The sequence below is a fragment of the Neovison vison genome, chromosome 3, assembly GCF_020171115.1.
Source record: "Neovison vison isolate M4711 chromosome 3, ASM_NN_V1, whole genome shotgun sequence".
NCBI classification, from domain to species: Eukaryota; Metazoa; Chordata; class Mammalia; order Carnivora; family Mustelidae; genus Neogale; species Neogale vison.
Window position 1 is genome coordinate 227,784,122 of NC_058093.1, and position 16,957 is coordinate 227,801,078.

At 36.5% G+C, this 16,957-nt stretch overlaps 1 protein-coding gene across 1 annotated transcript in view; it reads left to right on the plus strand.

Moving 5' to 3' along the window:
* Window positions 1–16,957, plus strand: part of TAOK3 (TAO kinase 3) — a 191,462-nt gene that overhangs the window by 93,872 nt on the left and 80,633 nt on the right. The window contains exons 3-4 of the mRNA XM_044244178.1: window positions 8,434–8,643; window positions 16,724–16,795. Of these exons, the coding sequence (XP_044100113.1) occupies window positions 8,524–8,643; window positions 16,724–16,795 (192 nt within the window). The 5' untranslated portion in view covers window positions 8,434–8,523. The remainder of the gene's footprint in view (window positions 1–8,433; window positions 8,644–16,723; window positions 16,796–16,957) is intronic.

Genomic DNA, 16,957 nt, shown 5'->3' on the forward strand with positions numbered 1-16,957 from the left:
ACATGTTTTGCATCATTCCTACTTGATTTGCCTTTCAGTTTTATTTACTGCATCATTGCAAACCAAACTTACTGATCTATAACTGACATACAATAATCTGGACATATTTAATGAAAATATGTTTTGCCATAATGTATATCTGTGAAGATAGTAAACATATCCAGCACTGCCAAATGCTTCTTGATACCCCTTTTGAATCCCTCCAACCTCTTCTCACTCAGCCCAATCCCCAGGCAACCACTGATGTTTCTTTCTGTTACTTCATTTCCTAGAATCTTATAGAAATGAAGTCATAAAGTATGTACTATTTTTCTTGGCAGGGTCTGTCTTCTTTTCACTCAACACAATTATTTTGAGATTCATCCATGTTATGGCATGTGTCAGTAGTTCATTTTATTGCTGAAATGCATTCCATTGTCTGCATGTACCACAGATTGTTTATCTGTTCCTTTCTTGATGGGCATTTGGGTTGTTTCCAATTTGGGCTATTAAAAATAAAGCTGCCATGAACATTTGTGTACAGGGCTTTGAATGGACATACGCTTTCATTTTTCTTGGGTAAATACCGAAGAGTGGAATGGCTCTGTTTTCAACTTTTTGAGGAAGCTCCATACTGTTTTCCAGAGTGCCTGTAGCAGCTTGCATTCCCACCAGCAGTGAAAGAGGGCTCCCCTTTCTCCACAGCCTTGCCAACATCTGTCATTTCCTGACTTGTTAATTTTATCCATTCTGAATGGCATGAGGTGGTATCTCACTATAGTTTTGATTTCTATTTCCCTGGTGCCAAGTCAGCATTTTTTCATGTCTCTGTTGGCCATTTGTATGTCTTCTTTTGAGAGGTATCTGTTCATATCTTCTGTCCATTTCTTTATTGGATTATTCCTGGAGTATTGAGTGTGATAAGTTCTTTATAGATTTTTGGATACTAGCCCTTTATCTGATAAGTAATTTCCAAATATCTTCTCCCATTCTTTTGGTTCTCTTTTGGTTTTGTTGACTATTTCCTTTGCTGTGCAAAGGCTTTTTATCTTAATGAAGTCCCTACAGTTCACTTTTGCCTTTATTTCCCTATTTTTGGAGACATGTCTAACAAGAAGTTGCTGTTGCTGAGGTCAAAGAGGTTGCTGCCTGTGTTCTCCTCTAGGACTTTGATGGATTCCTGTCTCATATATAGGTCTTTCACTCATTTTTAGATTATCTTTGTGTATAGTGTAAGGAAATGTTACAGTTTCATTCTTCTGCATGTGGCTGTCCAATTTTCCCAACACCATTTATTGAAGAGACTTTTCCCCATTGCATATTCTTTTCTGCTTTGTCAAGGTTTAGTTGACCATAGAGCTAAAAGGTCTATTTCTGGCTTCTCTAATATGTTCCATTGATCTATGTGTGTGTTTTTGTGCCAATACCATATCGTCTTGATAATTACAGCTTTGTAATAGAGCTTGAAGTCCATAATTGTGATGCCACCAGTTTTGGTTTTCTTTTTCAACATTCCTCTGGTTATTTGGGGTCTTTTCTGGTTCCATACAAATCTTAGAATTATTTGTTCCAGCTCTGTGAAAAAAGTGGATGGTATTTTGACAGGGATTTCCATGAATGTGTAGAATGCTCTAGGTAGCATAGACATTTTAACAATATTTGTTCTTCCAATCCATGAGCATGGAACATTTTTTCCATTACTTTGTGTTAATTTCTTTCATGAGTGTTCTGTAGTTTTCTGAGTAGAGATCCTTTACCTCTTTGGTTAGGTTTATTCCTAGATACCTTATTGCTTTAGGAGCAGTTGTAAATGGGATTGACCCAATTTATCTTTCTTCTGTATCATATGACATAATCAGTATTCTGAATTCTAATTCTAACATCTTATTTTGTGCATGCTGATTCAGTCCCTGGCAGTCAGTACTGCCTCTTGTTCCCTTTTTTGATGTGTTTCTCTGTCTTGTCATTCTGACCAGAGTAGAAAAGATGACAAGAGAACAAAATACTAAAATGGCAACAACAACCCCAGAGAAATATAAACTAAACAAATCAGAAGAAACCTGAAACTGAGGAGAAAAAAGAATAAAATGAAAATTTTTTAAAATTAAAAGGAATGTAATCAGATAGGTGAACAGAATAGAGCAATACATTGGATCTTGTGTGTGTGTTGGTCAGTTTGTTAAAAAACTAGATCCCAAAATTATAAAGAAAGTAAAAATTATATATGTACAAAAATAAAATTAAATATAATGAAAGGATAGAATGTAACTGTAAAAAATGAAATTAAAAGACAAAAAAACAGCAGAGATAAACAACAACAATGAAGGAAGGGATATATACAGATAGATGCACAATACACTATCTCTTGAGTATATTTTGTTGAGTTTGTTAGGGGAAACTACATCTCAAAATTATAGAGAAAAGCTTACATATACACAAAAATAGAAATAAATGCATTGAAAGGATAGAATGTAATTGTAAAGATGAAAATTTTAAAAGATTGTAACAAAAAACAAAACCAAAAAAAAAAAAAGAAAGAGAGCATATGATTAGGCAGGTGAATAGAACAGATCCATACACTAGATTTGGGGTGTATTTTGGTATGTTAAAAGAAACTCCATCTCAAAATTTTAAAGAAAAACTTACATATATACAAAAATAAAATTAAATACAAGGAAGGGATAGAATGTTACTGTAAAAATGAGAATTAAAACATTTTTAAAAAGGAGTTGCTAAAATAGGAAATTGGTTAAAAAAGGAGAGGAAAATTTTTTAAAATAAAATTGCAAGACTAAAGAATCATGGGGGGAAGAATTCTATATGCTATATTCCCCTAGTGCCATAGTTTTGCAGTTCTCTTTGATCAGTAAACTTGGTCTTGGCTGGATGTTCTTGCTGGTCTTCTGTGGGAGGGGCCTATTGCATTGATTCTCAAGCGTCTTTGCCCCAGGCAGAATTGCACTGCTCTTGCCATGGGGCCAGGCTAAATAATCTGTTCTGGTTTGCTCTGTGTGGCTTTTCCCTGAAGGCCTTCTGTGTAGCTTTAGAGGATGAGAATGAAAATGGCGGCCTCCCAGTCTCTGGGCCCAGAGCCTAAAACTCGGGGCCCCATTCCTCAGTGTACCCTCAGAGAAAAGCAGTCAATCACTGCTGTCTCCCTGGTCTCTGGCCACACTTTGTGCCCTCCCGCCACACTTTGTGCTCTCCGAGCTGGTAACCAATGGTTTCTGTCTTAGGCACATGACCCCATTTCAAGTCTCCAAACCCTGTAGACTCTTGCAGTGTGTTCTCGCACCGCTCCTACCCCGGGGAAGAAGAGGGGGTGGTCTCAGCAGTTCTGCCACTTGCTGGGACCCAGCTTGGGGAGCAGTTGCCCAATCGTGCTGTGGTTCATGGTTTATGACAACCCCGAGCTGAGAGCCCATTCCTGGGCTCCCTGATTGCAGCTGGCTTCCCTGATCTGATGTCTGGGAGCTCCGCCTCACTCAGGCACCCTGGTCTTTTTGTGACCCCCAGATCTTGAGACCACAGCAAGGGTTCTGCCCCTTGCTTAGCCGCCTAGCAACATTCCTCATTGGAACAGACTTCTAAAAGATTTTGTGCTACGCTGCTCTAACACTTTCCAGTAGCTTACGGAGGCTCCTTCCCCCCTCGGTTTATCTTCCCATATATTGCCTTAGATTCACTTCTCCATACCTCCTACTTTGGAGAAAGTGGTTGCTTTTGTATTTGTGGAGTTGCAGCTCTTCTTTTCTTAGCTCTCTGGTTGAGTTCGCAGGCGTTCAGAATGATTTAGTGTAGCTATTTAGCTGAATTCCTGGGACCAGATGAAACTAAGGTCTCCTACTCCTCTGCCATTTTGGACTCCTTTCTCCTCTTCTATGCATTTTAGAATTAGCTTCTCAATTTCTTTTTGTAAAGAAAACGCCTGGGTGGCTCAGTTGGTTGGACGGCTGCCTTCGGCTCGGGGCGTGATCCTGGAGTCCCGGGATCGAGTCCCGCATCGGGCTCCCAGCTCCATGGGGAGTCTGCTTTGCTCTCTGACCTTCTCCTCGCTCGTGCTCTCTCTCACTGTCTCTCTCTCTCAAATAAATAAATAAAATCTTTAAAAAAAAAATCAATATTGATTCTTCTGACCTATAACCACAGATATCTCTCTTCATTCTGTCTTTAATTCCTTTCACCATTATTTTGTAATTCTCAGTGTATAGGTCTTACACGTTCTTTGTCAGATTTATCCCTAAGTATTTCATATTTTTATGCTATTGTAATGTATCAAAGTTTTGATTTCCATTGTTCATATGTAAAAATACAATTGAGTTTTATACATTGATCTTGATCTTGTGTTCTGCCACTTTGATTAACTCAGTTATTAATTCTAGTAGCTTATTGTAGGTTGCATTGAATTTCCTGCATAGGTGGTTATGTTGTCAGTAAAAGTCTAACTTCTTCCTTTCTGATCTTGATGTCTCTAATTTATTTTTTTCTTGCCTTATTGCACTTATAGACCATCCAGCACAATGTTGAAGGCAAGAGCTGAGAGCAGACTTCCTTGCCACATTCCTGATCTTAGGAGGAAATCATTTCATCTTTGACCATTATTTTTTATATTACCTGTAAACGTTTCATTGATTTCCTTTATCTGGTTAGAGATATTACCTTTTGTTCTGATTTGGCTTAGAATTTTGAATCAGATTTGAATTCTGGATTTTGTTAAATGATTTTTCTGCATCTTTAGAGATGATAATTGGGCTTTTTTTTTTCCAGATTGTTGATTTGGTGAATTACACTGCTTGATTTTTGAGTGTTAAACCAACCTTGCATTCCTGAGACAAATCCCATCTACTCATGATGTATTACCCATTTTATATATTATTGGATTTATTTGCTGTAAATTTGTTACCAGTTTTTGAATCTATGTTATGAAGAATTTTGGTATATTTTCTTTCTTATGATGTTAGTTGTTTCTGGTGGCAGATAATAAACCCATCCCTATTACTCCATCTTGGCTGAAAGCAGAAGTCCATTCATCATATATTATTTGTATAGTCAGACTTACTGATTTTAGTTTACGACTTTTGCCTCTGGTGTCTTGCTTAGTAACTAAAGATCCACCTGAAATTTATTTTAGAAGTTTTTATGGTGTCATTTTTTTTTTATATTTAAGTAATCATTTCTTTTGATATAATTTTAGTCTAGAGTATGACATAGTGATCTACGTGTTTCTTCCAAATGATTATCCATAGTACTTAGCTTTCTTTTTTTTTTTTTTTTAAAGATTTTTTATTTATTTATTTGAGAGAGAGAGACAGTGAGAGAGAGCATGAGCGAGGAGAAGGTCAGAGAGCGAAGCAGACTTCCCATGGAGCTGGGAGCCCAATGTGGGACTCGATCCCGGGACTCCAGGATCACGCCCTGAGCCGAAGGCAGTCGTCCAACCAACTGAGCCACCCAGGCGTCCCAGTACTTAGCTTTCTTTACACTGAAACCAAAACATTTAAATGTTTAGAATATATTTTAATGATTGAAAAGATTTTAGCCTTGGGGGCACTTGGGTGGCTCAGTGGGTTAAGCCTCTGCCTTCGGTTCAGGTCATGATCTCGGGGTCCTGGGATCAAGTCCCACTGCTTCTCTCTCTCTCCCTCTGCCTGCCTTTTTGCCTACTTCGGCCTACTTGTGATTTCTCTCTCTGTCAAATAAAAATAAAAATTAAAAAAAAGAAAAGATTTTCGCTCCCAAAATTTAGTTCACAGGTCTTTTTGTTTTTCCTAAAGACAGTTCAGATTCTGCTTTTTTAGGGGGTGGGGGGCGGTAGGCATAGTCTTGAAAAGGCATATCTTTGATGCATCATTTCTCTTTTCTGTTCTTAAACGTAAGCAATGAAGGCAATAACACTTTTTGAATGTTAGTTGTGTAATTTTAGTGACTTGACTGACAACTAAATTTGAGTTACTTTTTCAGTAGTATTGATATATTGACTTTATACTTGGTTATCAGTATTCATGGATTGTCAGGATGAATGCCTAGGATTACAAGTATGGTGTTGCAGAGGAATCCCTTTTTCTCATTTGAAACCTTTGATGGCTCCCCACTACCCTCAAGATAAAGTCCATATTTCTTAATATGGTCTAAAAGGCCTGTTGTGATTTCCCTTGGCTTAACACCAGCTTTATATTTTTGCCTTCCAACCCTTCCATACATCCATATTGAATAAACAACTTTTAATTTTCCTAAAAGGCATGCTTTTTCATATCTAAGAAAAAATAGACTGGACCACCCTATTGTATCTTCTATTAAATTTTTTGCTTTTTCATCATAACAGTCATTTATAACCATTTTGTTATTTGTATCAGTATGGTGTAATGCTTATTCCCCCATTAGACTCTAAGCCCTTTAAAAACAGGGGCCACATCCCATTGTACCTGCAACCAACCAAAACCCAGTACATGCCTAGCAAATAGTAGGCATTCAATAAATATTTGTTGAGTCAAGCAAAGAATTGCCTGGATAGATGGATAGGTAGGCTGCTGACCTGCTAATGATTTAACTAGACTAACCATGTGAAGTAATGTACATAGTCACCTAAAGCTATCATGTCACGGGAGAAAAATGCTTCTTAGAACTGACTGCTTGTACTTCTTTATTAACAATCCTCTTTTTCTCTTCTCCTTGAATGAGGACTGTTGTCTCACATTTTTATTTATTTTTTTAAGATTTTATTTATTTACTTGGTAGAGAGAGAGAGAGAGACAGCAAGAGCAGGAACACAAGCAGGGGGAGTGGGAGAGGGAGAGAAGCAGGCTTCCCGATGAGCAGGGAGCCCGATGTGAGACTCAGTCGCAGGATCCTGGGATCATGACCTGAGCCAAAGGCAGAGGCCTAACAACTGAGCCACCCAGGTCCCCCTGTCTCACATTTTTTTAAAACACAATTTTATTGGCTAATAACTACATTTCTAGCGTACTTATCTGATTGGTCAAGGAGGAAACACAAACTATCCTGTGATATTTTCAGTTTGAAATGATTGATTCTCATGGTAGGGGTATATTTACAATTTAAAAAAATGGATGAAAGTTAATTAATATTTCAGTATTCAAAAAATAAAAAGGGATCTATATCAATTAAGTATAACTGTTAAAACCAATATGTAAGCATGTCAAAATAATGTCCATTTATTTATTTATAATATGTATTTATTTATTTGACAGAGAGAGAGAGATCACAAGTAGGCAGAGCAGCAGGCAGGGACAGGGGGAAACAGGCCCCCACCAAGCAAGGAGCCCAATGCGGAACTGATCCCAAGACCCTGAGATCATGACCAAGCCGAAGGCAGAGGCTTAACCCACTGACCCACCCAGGCAACCCCCACCCCATAATGTCCTTTTATTAACAGAAACTTCAAACTCAGAATATTTTGTATGGCAGTGGAATAATCTGCCTCTTAAGTGAGTGTTAGCATAATCTCCAAATTATAGCAGTTTGTTACCTAATTATCTATTCTGTATGTATATATTGAATTCTAAGACTATTCTGTGTGTATATATTGAATTCTAAGACTGTGACTTACCATCTAATAAGCACTTTATTCCTTCTTATGCCAAAATAATATTCCATTGTACAGATGTACCACATTTTGTTTATTCATTCACCAAATGGACCTTTGGATTGTTCCCACCTCTGGCTCCTATGAATCATGCTGCTGTCAATATCGATCTGTACAAGTATTTGTGTGGACATAGATTTTTATTCCTCTTGGATTTATACCAAGGAGTAGAATTTCTGGGTCAAATGGTATCTTGATTTTTAAGTTTTTGATGAACTGCCGGTCTCTTTCCCAAAATGGTGCACCACTTTATATTTCCCACCAGCAGTTTGGAGGGTTCTGCTTTCTCCTCATCCTTGCCAATAGCTATTTAACTTTTTGATAGTAGTCATTCTAGTAGATAAAAAATGGTATATTACTGTGGTGTTAATGTTTATTTCTTTAATGACTAATAATGTGGAGCATCGGGGCACCTGGGTGGCTCAGTGGGTTAAAGCCTCTGCCTTTGGCTCAGCTCATGATCCCAGGGTGCTGGGATCGAGCCCCCCCATCAATCTCTCTGCTCAGCAGGGAGCCTGCTTTTCCTCTCTCTCTCTCTGCCTGCCTCTGCCTGCTTGTGATCTCTCTGTCAAATAAATAAATAAAATCTTTTTAAAAAAAGACCATAAATATTATACCCCAAATTAAAAATATAATAATAATAATGTGGAGCGTCTTTTCATGGGTTAGTGGCCACTTGTATATCTTTGGAGAAATGTCTATTCAGATCCTTTTCCAGTTTTTCTTTTGGGTTATTTGTCTTTTTATTATGAAACTGTAAGTCTGGAGTACTTTTTAATATTAATTTATATTACCACCAACCACGATGATGTTTTAGAAATAAGTTAATGTCAAACCTTATTTTTTTACAGGTACTGAAAACTTACCCCCAAAATATTTGTAAATGAGAGAGAAAGCTGACTGGGATATCAAAAGCAAAACGTTTGCAGATACTGGTCATCATGCGTAAAGGGGTGCCAAAGGACTCAGAGATTGCTGATCTCTTCTATAAAGATGATCCTGAAGAACTTTTTATTGATTTGCACGAAATTGGACATGGAAGTTTTGGAGCAGTTTATTTTGTAAGTAATTTTAGAGTGGTTTAGAGAGATTAAATTAGGGGAGTTTGAATTCTACACATTCTATTACTTGTAAAATACGTTTGCTTTTAGTGTTTTTTTTCTACAAGTTAAATGTCTACACTAGAAGCAAATACTCACTGCTGAAAAGCCAGTCCTAGAAATCTAGGCATTATTAAAGTCAGTGGAATCGCTGTCACCTGTACACAAACTACATATATATATATATATATATATATATATATATATATATATATACTTAAATTTTGGCCCTATGCATTTCCTCTATAAGCCAAGCTCTTTTCTGCCTCAGGGCATTTATATATGCTATTCCTCCCACCTAGAAAATTCTGCACAATGCATCCGTATCCCTGCCTAACTCCTGCTTACCGTACAGATTTCAGTTTAAGTGTTACGTCCACAAGATTGCCTTTCCTGTTCAACTGTCCCGAACTAAATTAAATCATTTTTTATGATCTCATAGCACCCTCATAGGGATCTCCTAAGGATCTGATAGTCCTTGCATGTTGTTGCATTTATCATGGTTATAATTAAATACTTATGTGTGAGATTTTTTGACTCATATATGTCCCTCCCCCTACATAAATGCCATGAGGTCAGAGGTTATGCCTATCTTATCCCTTGCTATATCCCCATAACCTGTCTGATAATAATAGGAACTCAATAAATGATGGACAGATGGATGGATGAACGGATGGCTACTCAGACAGGTGGACCATCAAAGATTTTTAGTAACATTCCTATCAAGTCAGTATTTTAGGTTAAAGGGTATAACGCTTAGCCCCCTAACTCAGTTTGAATTCTAAGACTGTGACTTACCATCTAATAAGAAGAATGAGAAGTAACTGAAATGTTACCATCACTCTTTCACCTGAAATTCATTACAGAAAATGTAGTTCTAATTCATTTATATAACCTTAGAAGTTTGCCTCATCGAAGTCTCAAATACTTAAGAAAGCAAGTGATATTTAAGTACTGCTTATTACTCACTTCTCTAAACCTGTTATCGAATTGTTTTTTTCCTTGATCAAAATTATTTGACTTTTAAGTGATCCTTTATGTTTTGTCATCTGGGCAGGGCTTATCTTCAGTTGTCCTTCCAAATAAGATTTTATTAATTGCATTTTTAGTTCATCTTTTTGTCTCTAGGCAAATCTTCAGCCTGGGTTTCCCCTGAACTCTTTGTCATGTCTTTGCGTCTGTGCTCAGCACTACCACCACTTCTCCTTTGCCCTAATTTAATATTTGGCTTCCACTCAAGTACATTTTATCATTAAGTAACCTTCCATGGCTGGAAAGGGTGCTAATTTTCTAGTCAACCCTGCTATGTTAGTCTTTGGGCTTAGAATAGTATTTAAAACCCAATCAAAGCCCTGTCTTCTTCATTCACAGGGATAGTTTTGGGGGTTTTTTCCCCCTTAAGTTTATTTAGTTAGTTAGTTAGTGACCTCTGCCCCCAACTTGAGGCTCAAATGCACAACCCTGAGATCAAGAATCTCATGCTCTACCAACTGAACCAGCCAGGCACCCCAGGGATGCTTTTTTTTTTTTTTAAAGAGGATTTTTAAATTGTAAATGTACACACAGAAGTGTGCATAAATACATATCCATATATTTTGATATGTAATTTAAAGAACAATTAAGAGGTAAAATCCCTTTCTAAACACCAGCCAGGCCAAGAAATAGGATATTGCCAGCCTCCCAAAAGCCCCTCTTATGTTATGTCTATTTTGAATTTTATGGTAATTATTTTCTAGTTTTTCTTTACAGGTAACTCCCTTTCTTCTTCACCCCTAACAATATAATTTGGTTTTGTTTGTCTTGAACTTTTTAAAAATTGAAACATTCTGTACATATTTGTTTGTGACCTATTTATTTTACTCCAAGATGCTTTCCTCAGTCATTTTTTCTTTTTTCTATTTATAACTCATTCATCCCCTCACAGTCTCTCTTAGCCAGAGTCAGAGGGTAGTTCCAGTCTCTATCTGACTTGTGTATTTCAAAAAGCATCAACTGCAATGGGTACTAGGTGTTCTATGCAACCCATGAATCACTAAATTCTACTCCTGGAACTAATAATACACTATATGTTAACTAAATTGAATTTAAACTTTAAAAAAATGAATAAATAAAATAAAAAGCAGCTAGATCCCCTCTCAAAATTCTCCCTTTGACTACAGTAAACCAAGCATGTATCGAAACTCACAAGCCTTTGGACTAAAGGCAAAATGAGACCTACTTTATAGTAGGCTGCAGAAGACCTAGTGATTTGTTTGCTGTTTGGGCTAAGTCCTCTCTATTTAGCTAGAATAAATGTCTTTTGAAAATGAGAACTATTTCTAATATCTCTTTACAACTCTAAACGTTAACCTAGTGTCGTGTTTACAGTAGGTACTAAATACATGTTATTTGTTGATAATGATAGACTAGAAAAATCATAAGGATATCTCGGTGGCTTTGAAAATGTAATCATTAACTATACAGAATTGCCTGTATACAAAACGAGTAGTACAAGCCCATATAAACTAAAAAATAGATTAAAGGGGAATTAACTTACTCTTTACTGTAAAGCCTAGAAAAGCTTTAACCTTTTATCTATAATGGTCACATAGGTAATACCTTAAAAATGGATTTCTCATTGGCCACAGTCATATCTATATGTAGTTCCTCCCTATTGATAGATTCTTCCTCTTGTTACTCATACCATGATAACCAAGAGGACTGTCATCTCTTCCTTAGACAATTGCTGTAGCCTCCTAAGCCATCTTTGTGTGTCCACTGTGGTCTCTCTTTAGTCTGTTGTCAGCACCACAGTGACTTCCGGGGAGAAAGAAGTAAATCTGATCAAAACCCTTACTGTAGGGGCGCCTGGGTGGCTCCGTGGGTTAAAGCCTCTGCCTTTCACTCAGATCATGATCTCAGGGTCCTAGGATCGAGCCCCATATCGAGCCCCACATCGGGCTCTCTGCTCAGTAGGGAGCCTGCTTCCCTCTCTCTCTTTGCCTGCTTGTGATCTCTGTCTGTCAAATAAATAAATTAAATCTCTAAAAAAACAAAACAAAACAAAAAAACAAAAAACAAAAAACTTACTGTAGCCAGCCTACAGGGTCTTCCACAATGTGTCCCTGTTTGTACTGAAGTTCTATTCCCTCTCATTCTCATTGCCCTATCTATAATAGAATAGCTTTCTTTGACCATCATTGTGGGATTTTTGCACAAACTGTTTTCTCTGGAATGTTTCCCCTTTTACCTTCATTCTCTTAACTCCTGTTCCTCTTTTATCTCTCAGCTGAATCCTCATTTCTTCAAGGAAGCCTTTCCTGACCTGCCATCCCCTCATTTTTGTTTCTCAGAGTAACACACACTCTTCTTCACAGCACCTGTCACAATTGCAATTTTACATTTGTTGGTTACGGGATTTTTGTACTGTCTGTGCTGCTAGACAAAAGATACGTACTGGGTATATTTACTCACAGTTCTTAGCCCAATACCTGATACTTATTGACTATCTAATAAGTATTTGTTGAATGAAGGAGTGAATTATAAAGAACTCAGAGAACTTGGGGTACTGCTAATTAGTAGTTTTCATGAATCCTAGTCATGCTAGAAAGCCATTAAGACCAGATTCTAGCAACCAACATTTTTATACCTAAACACTATAATTCTGTTAGGCTTTTGTAGTTTATAGCTTTTACACTAATGATGTCAGGAATTATATTTAAAGTGAACTATTAGCTGGCGCAGCTCTTAGGGAATCAATCAGCTGAGAGTATATTTAGAAAAAATGGAAGCTATTGATGAAATCCCTCTGTGTGTTTGGATTTACATAAGTAATTCAGAAATTAGCAGCATTAACAAATGAGATAGTAAAAAACCCCGTATTAAAGGAAGATAGAAAAGGGCCAAGCATGTTCATTTTTGTATTCACTTAAACACAACTATGAAGTGTCTGTGTTTTTAGTGTTGCCTTGTTGAATTTCGCATACTTCTATAATCCACCTAAAGCTAATAATTTAGTTCTCTTCTTCTCAGTATAATTATTACCTTTTAGTTGAGACTTAACAACTAAGGCAAAAAGAAAAGCTTATTTTTAATTTTTATATTTCTGTGTATTTCTATTTCTGAGTAGCCACAGTTTAGATTTAAGTTAATTAAAATGTAAGTTAGCAACAAGTAGACTAATCTAAATGTAGCTGGAAATGGTTGAAAAACTCAGAAACAGATAGTATTCTAAAATATTTTTTGAACCAATGATCTTGCTTAAAGTTACTGAGGTCATTTAGACTATTGGAAGTGTTAAGTATAAATGTAAGTTTCTAGAATAACACTTGAAATGTGTATTCAATAATGATAAACAATAATCATAAAAGTACTGGAAAGTTGAAACCCCACTGATAGTTTTCTTTCTCTGTATTAAAAGATTAATTTTTTTTTAAGTTTCAGTTCTGGATTATAACAAGTATAAAATTGCATTAAAAATTTTACATCTAGGGCGCCTGGGTGGCTCAGTGGGTGAAGCCACTGCCTTCAGCTCAGGTCGTGATCTCAGGGTCCTAGGATCGAGTCCCGCATCCGGCTCTCTGCTCAGCAGGGAGCCTGCTTCCCTTCCTCCCTCTCTGCCTGCCTCTCTGCCTACTTGCGATCTCTCTCTGTCAAATAAATAAATAAAATCTTTAAAAATATATATTAGAAAAAGTTCACATCTAAACCAACTCTTAACTTTAGAGAACAAACTGATGCTTAACCAGAGGGGAGGAGGGAAGGCTGGGATGGGTGAAACCGGTGATAAGGATTAAGGAGCGCCCTTGCAATGGGCACTGGATGGTGTATGGAGTTGTTGAATCACTAAATTGTACACCTGAAACTAATATTACACTGTATGTTAACTAGAATTTAAATAAAAACTTAAAAAATAAATTTCACATCTAAGAAAAATCAACATGAAAATATTTTCCAGATAATGAGTTGTGCTCCAGGAGGCAGGTTTTGTAAGCAAGTATACATACCAAGTCCTAAATAATGCTTACTCTATAAATGTAAAGACATATATATATTAAAGATTTATTTATTTTTATTTTGTTTAAATTTATTTTTTATTTGAGAGAGAGAAAGAGAATGAGAGAGGAGCATGAGAAATGGGAGGGTCAGAGGGAGAAGCAAACTCCCTGCCGAGCAGGGAGCCCGTTGGGGAACTCGATTCTGGAACTCCAGGAACATGACCTGAGCCCAAGGCAGTTGCCCAACCAGCTGAGCCGCCCAGGTGCCCTAAAGATTTATTTTTAGAGAACAGGCACAGGGGGACGGGCAGAGGGAGAGAGAGAATCTCAAGCAGACTCCCCACTGAGCACAGAGAAAGACCGCCTAGATCTCACCACTCACTCTGAGATCATGACCTGAAAGGAATTCAAGTATCAGTCGCTTAACTGACTAAACCACCCATGTGCCCCAAGAAATGTGTTTTTATTCTGGGGTAACTTTTTTCAAGTTTCTGGTCCCAAATAAGGATTAATTATAATAACCTTAATAAGCAATTAGAGAATACCATCTGATTCCCTTTGTGTGGGCCTTTTCTTTTCTTTTTATAAAGGTTAAGGATTTGTTTTTTTAAAAATCCCTGTTGCAAGTTAAAATTCCTCATTGTTTGAGCATTTCCTAAACCTTCCCCGGGCTGCTTAGCCTGCACAGTGCATAGATTCATCCCCAAAATATCCGCTTTTCTGATACAATCACTCTGACCTTTACTGTAGTACTGAATTCACATCAACTTGTCTTTGTTGTTGTCATATAAGCAGTCTTAGCATTAAATTTAAATAGTGTTTAATTTAAATTTAAATAGTGTTAAATAAAAGCCAGCAAAATGTGAGAGTTTTGTTTTTTAACAGAATTCCATCTGTACCTTCTAAATAAACAAAATGTCTAAAAAATACATTCGTAGAGCCCTGCTTGCTGATTTGAAAACTCTAACTAGTAGAGACCTTATTTTTATAGTAGGTACTTTTGCCTTTCTTTAGTACTTGTAAAAAAAATTTTTTTCAGGGACGCCCAGTGGCTCAGTCAGTTAAGCAGTGCCTTGTGCTCAGGTCATGATCCCAGGATCCTGGGTTGGAGTCCCACATCGAGCTCCCTGCTTAGTAGGGAGCCTGCTTCTGCCTCTGCCTGCTGTTCTCCCTGCTTGTGCTTCCTCTCTTGTTCTCTCTCTCTGACAAATAAATAAAATCTTCAAAAAAAAAATTTTTTTCAGTAAGTGTTCATTTGCTTAGCATTTTGTCAATCAGTAAGACTGTTGAATTTTTATATCAATAAGTTATTGTTCATTTTTTAATTTAAAAAAATTTTTTTAGAAATAAATAATTTCTTTTTTTTTTTTTTACTAAGAAAGAAATTCATTGTTTTATCTGAGGAGCTTCTTTAAGTGTACTGAAGAAAATGATTATACATTTTTCTTTAAAATTGGTGACCTGGTTTTATCAGTTACTGAATTCCAATCTTTTACCTCAGAATCCCTGCTTTACAGAATCACTGGTTTACAATAATAATATCATAGAATAAAAATAGCTTATTGACATCAGGAATATGGCACTGATGCAGAGCTCTGTTATTAGAAGAAAGCCAAAATTAGATAATCTTTTAAAGTCTTATATTTATTTTTCTGAAAATTTTTAGAAAATTATCTAGTTTTAAATCTCTTAAGAAAATTTGGAGGAAGACTATTACTTGAGTTATTATTTTCATGTGTGTTTTCACTAAATTGTGTTTGGGGTATGGAAAAGCTAGATAGAGATAATTATGAGACAAAGCAGTCTTTGAAGATGAATACACTGTACACATATATATGTAAGTATATATGTAATATATTCTTATATATTCTATAAAATATAAGTACCTTTGGAAGCGAAAGTCCCTCTTAAAATTTTCTTACCTTCTGTTGCATTGTTCAGTGTAGTAGTCACAATTTAGATTTAAATTAATTAAAAGGGGAGCGCCTGGGTGGCTCAGTGGGTTAAGCTGCTGCCTTCGGCTCAGGTCATGATCTCAGAGCCCTGGGATCGAGTCCCGCATCGGGCTCTCTGCTCAACGGGGAGCCTGCTTCCTCCTCTCTCTCTGCCTGCCTCTCTGCCTGCTTGTGATCTCTCTCTGTCAAATAAATAAATAAAATCTTTTTTAAAAAAATTAATTAATTAAAAGGTAAACTCCATTTCTTCAATCACTGTAGCCACATTTCACATGCATCATACATGACGTAGGTATAAAGCATTTCCTTCAAGACAAAAAGTTCTGTTGGAAAAAAAAAAAGGTTCTGTTAGACAGCGCTGCTCCAGGATTATCACTGATATGTATTCTGGTATAAATTCTCTCATATTCTTTCCACACATACACTCACGTTAGTATTATTTTGCAAAAGTAAGATAATAGGCAGCTTGTTTTTGTCATTGTATTTTTTACATCTTTCCATATAACTGTATATTCATATATATTACCTCATTGTTTTACTATTTATTTCATCATATGATTGTATCACATTATCTAACTGGTTCTCTACTGATGGATATTTTACATGGTGAAGCCAGTATGGTTGTTTTGGAAATTTGACTTGTTTTTGTTTGATTGTATATATATGTTTTTAAACCCTAATCCTTTTTAATATTATGGTCGTTGCATGTATATGAATATAGATCTAAAGAAATTGTACTTTATACTGGGGTGGAAATATCTGTCTAGCCTATCAGAAGTTGCAATATCTTTAAACTGTGTTAATAAGTGTGAGAATTTTTTTTTAAAGATTTTATTTATTTATTTATGTGACAGACAGAGATCACATAATAGGCAGAGAAGCAGGCAGAGAGAGAGAGAGGGGAAGCAGGCTCCTTGCTGAGCAGAGAGCCTGATGCGGGGCTTGACCAGGACCCTGAGATCATGACCTGAGCTGAAGGCAGAGGCTTAACCCACTGAGCCACCCAGGTGCCCCAGTGTGAGAATGTTTTTTAAAGTGTCCAGTCAAATATTTAAGTTAAAGTAGCTGAAACATTCTTTTTTTTATTTTTCTTCTGCTGTCTCAACACAGGCCACAAATGCTCACACCAATGAGGTGGTGGCAGTTAAGAAAATGTCCTACAGTGGGAAACAGACACAAGAGGTATGTTAAAGACCTTTTATACCTAAACTGACATAAACCAGTTGGTATGAAATTGACGGTAGAAACAAAGTTCTTTAAACATGTATCATAGTTTTTTATTCCTTTTTGTGGAGTATATAATAAATATTCTTAATATTATGCCTCAATCAACTAATTTGTGGA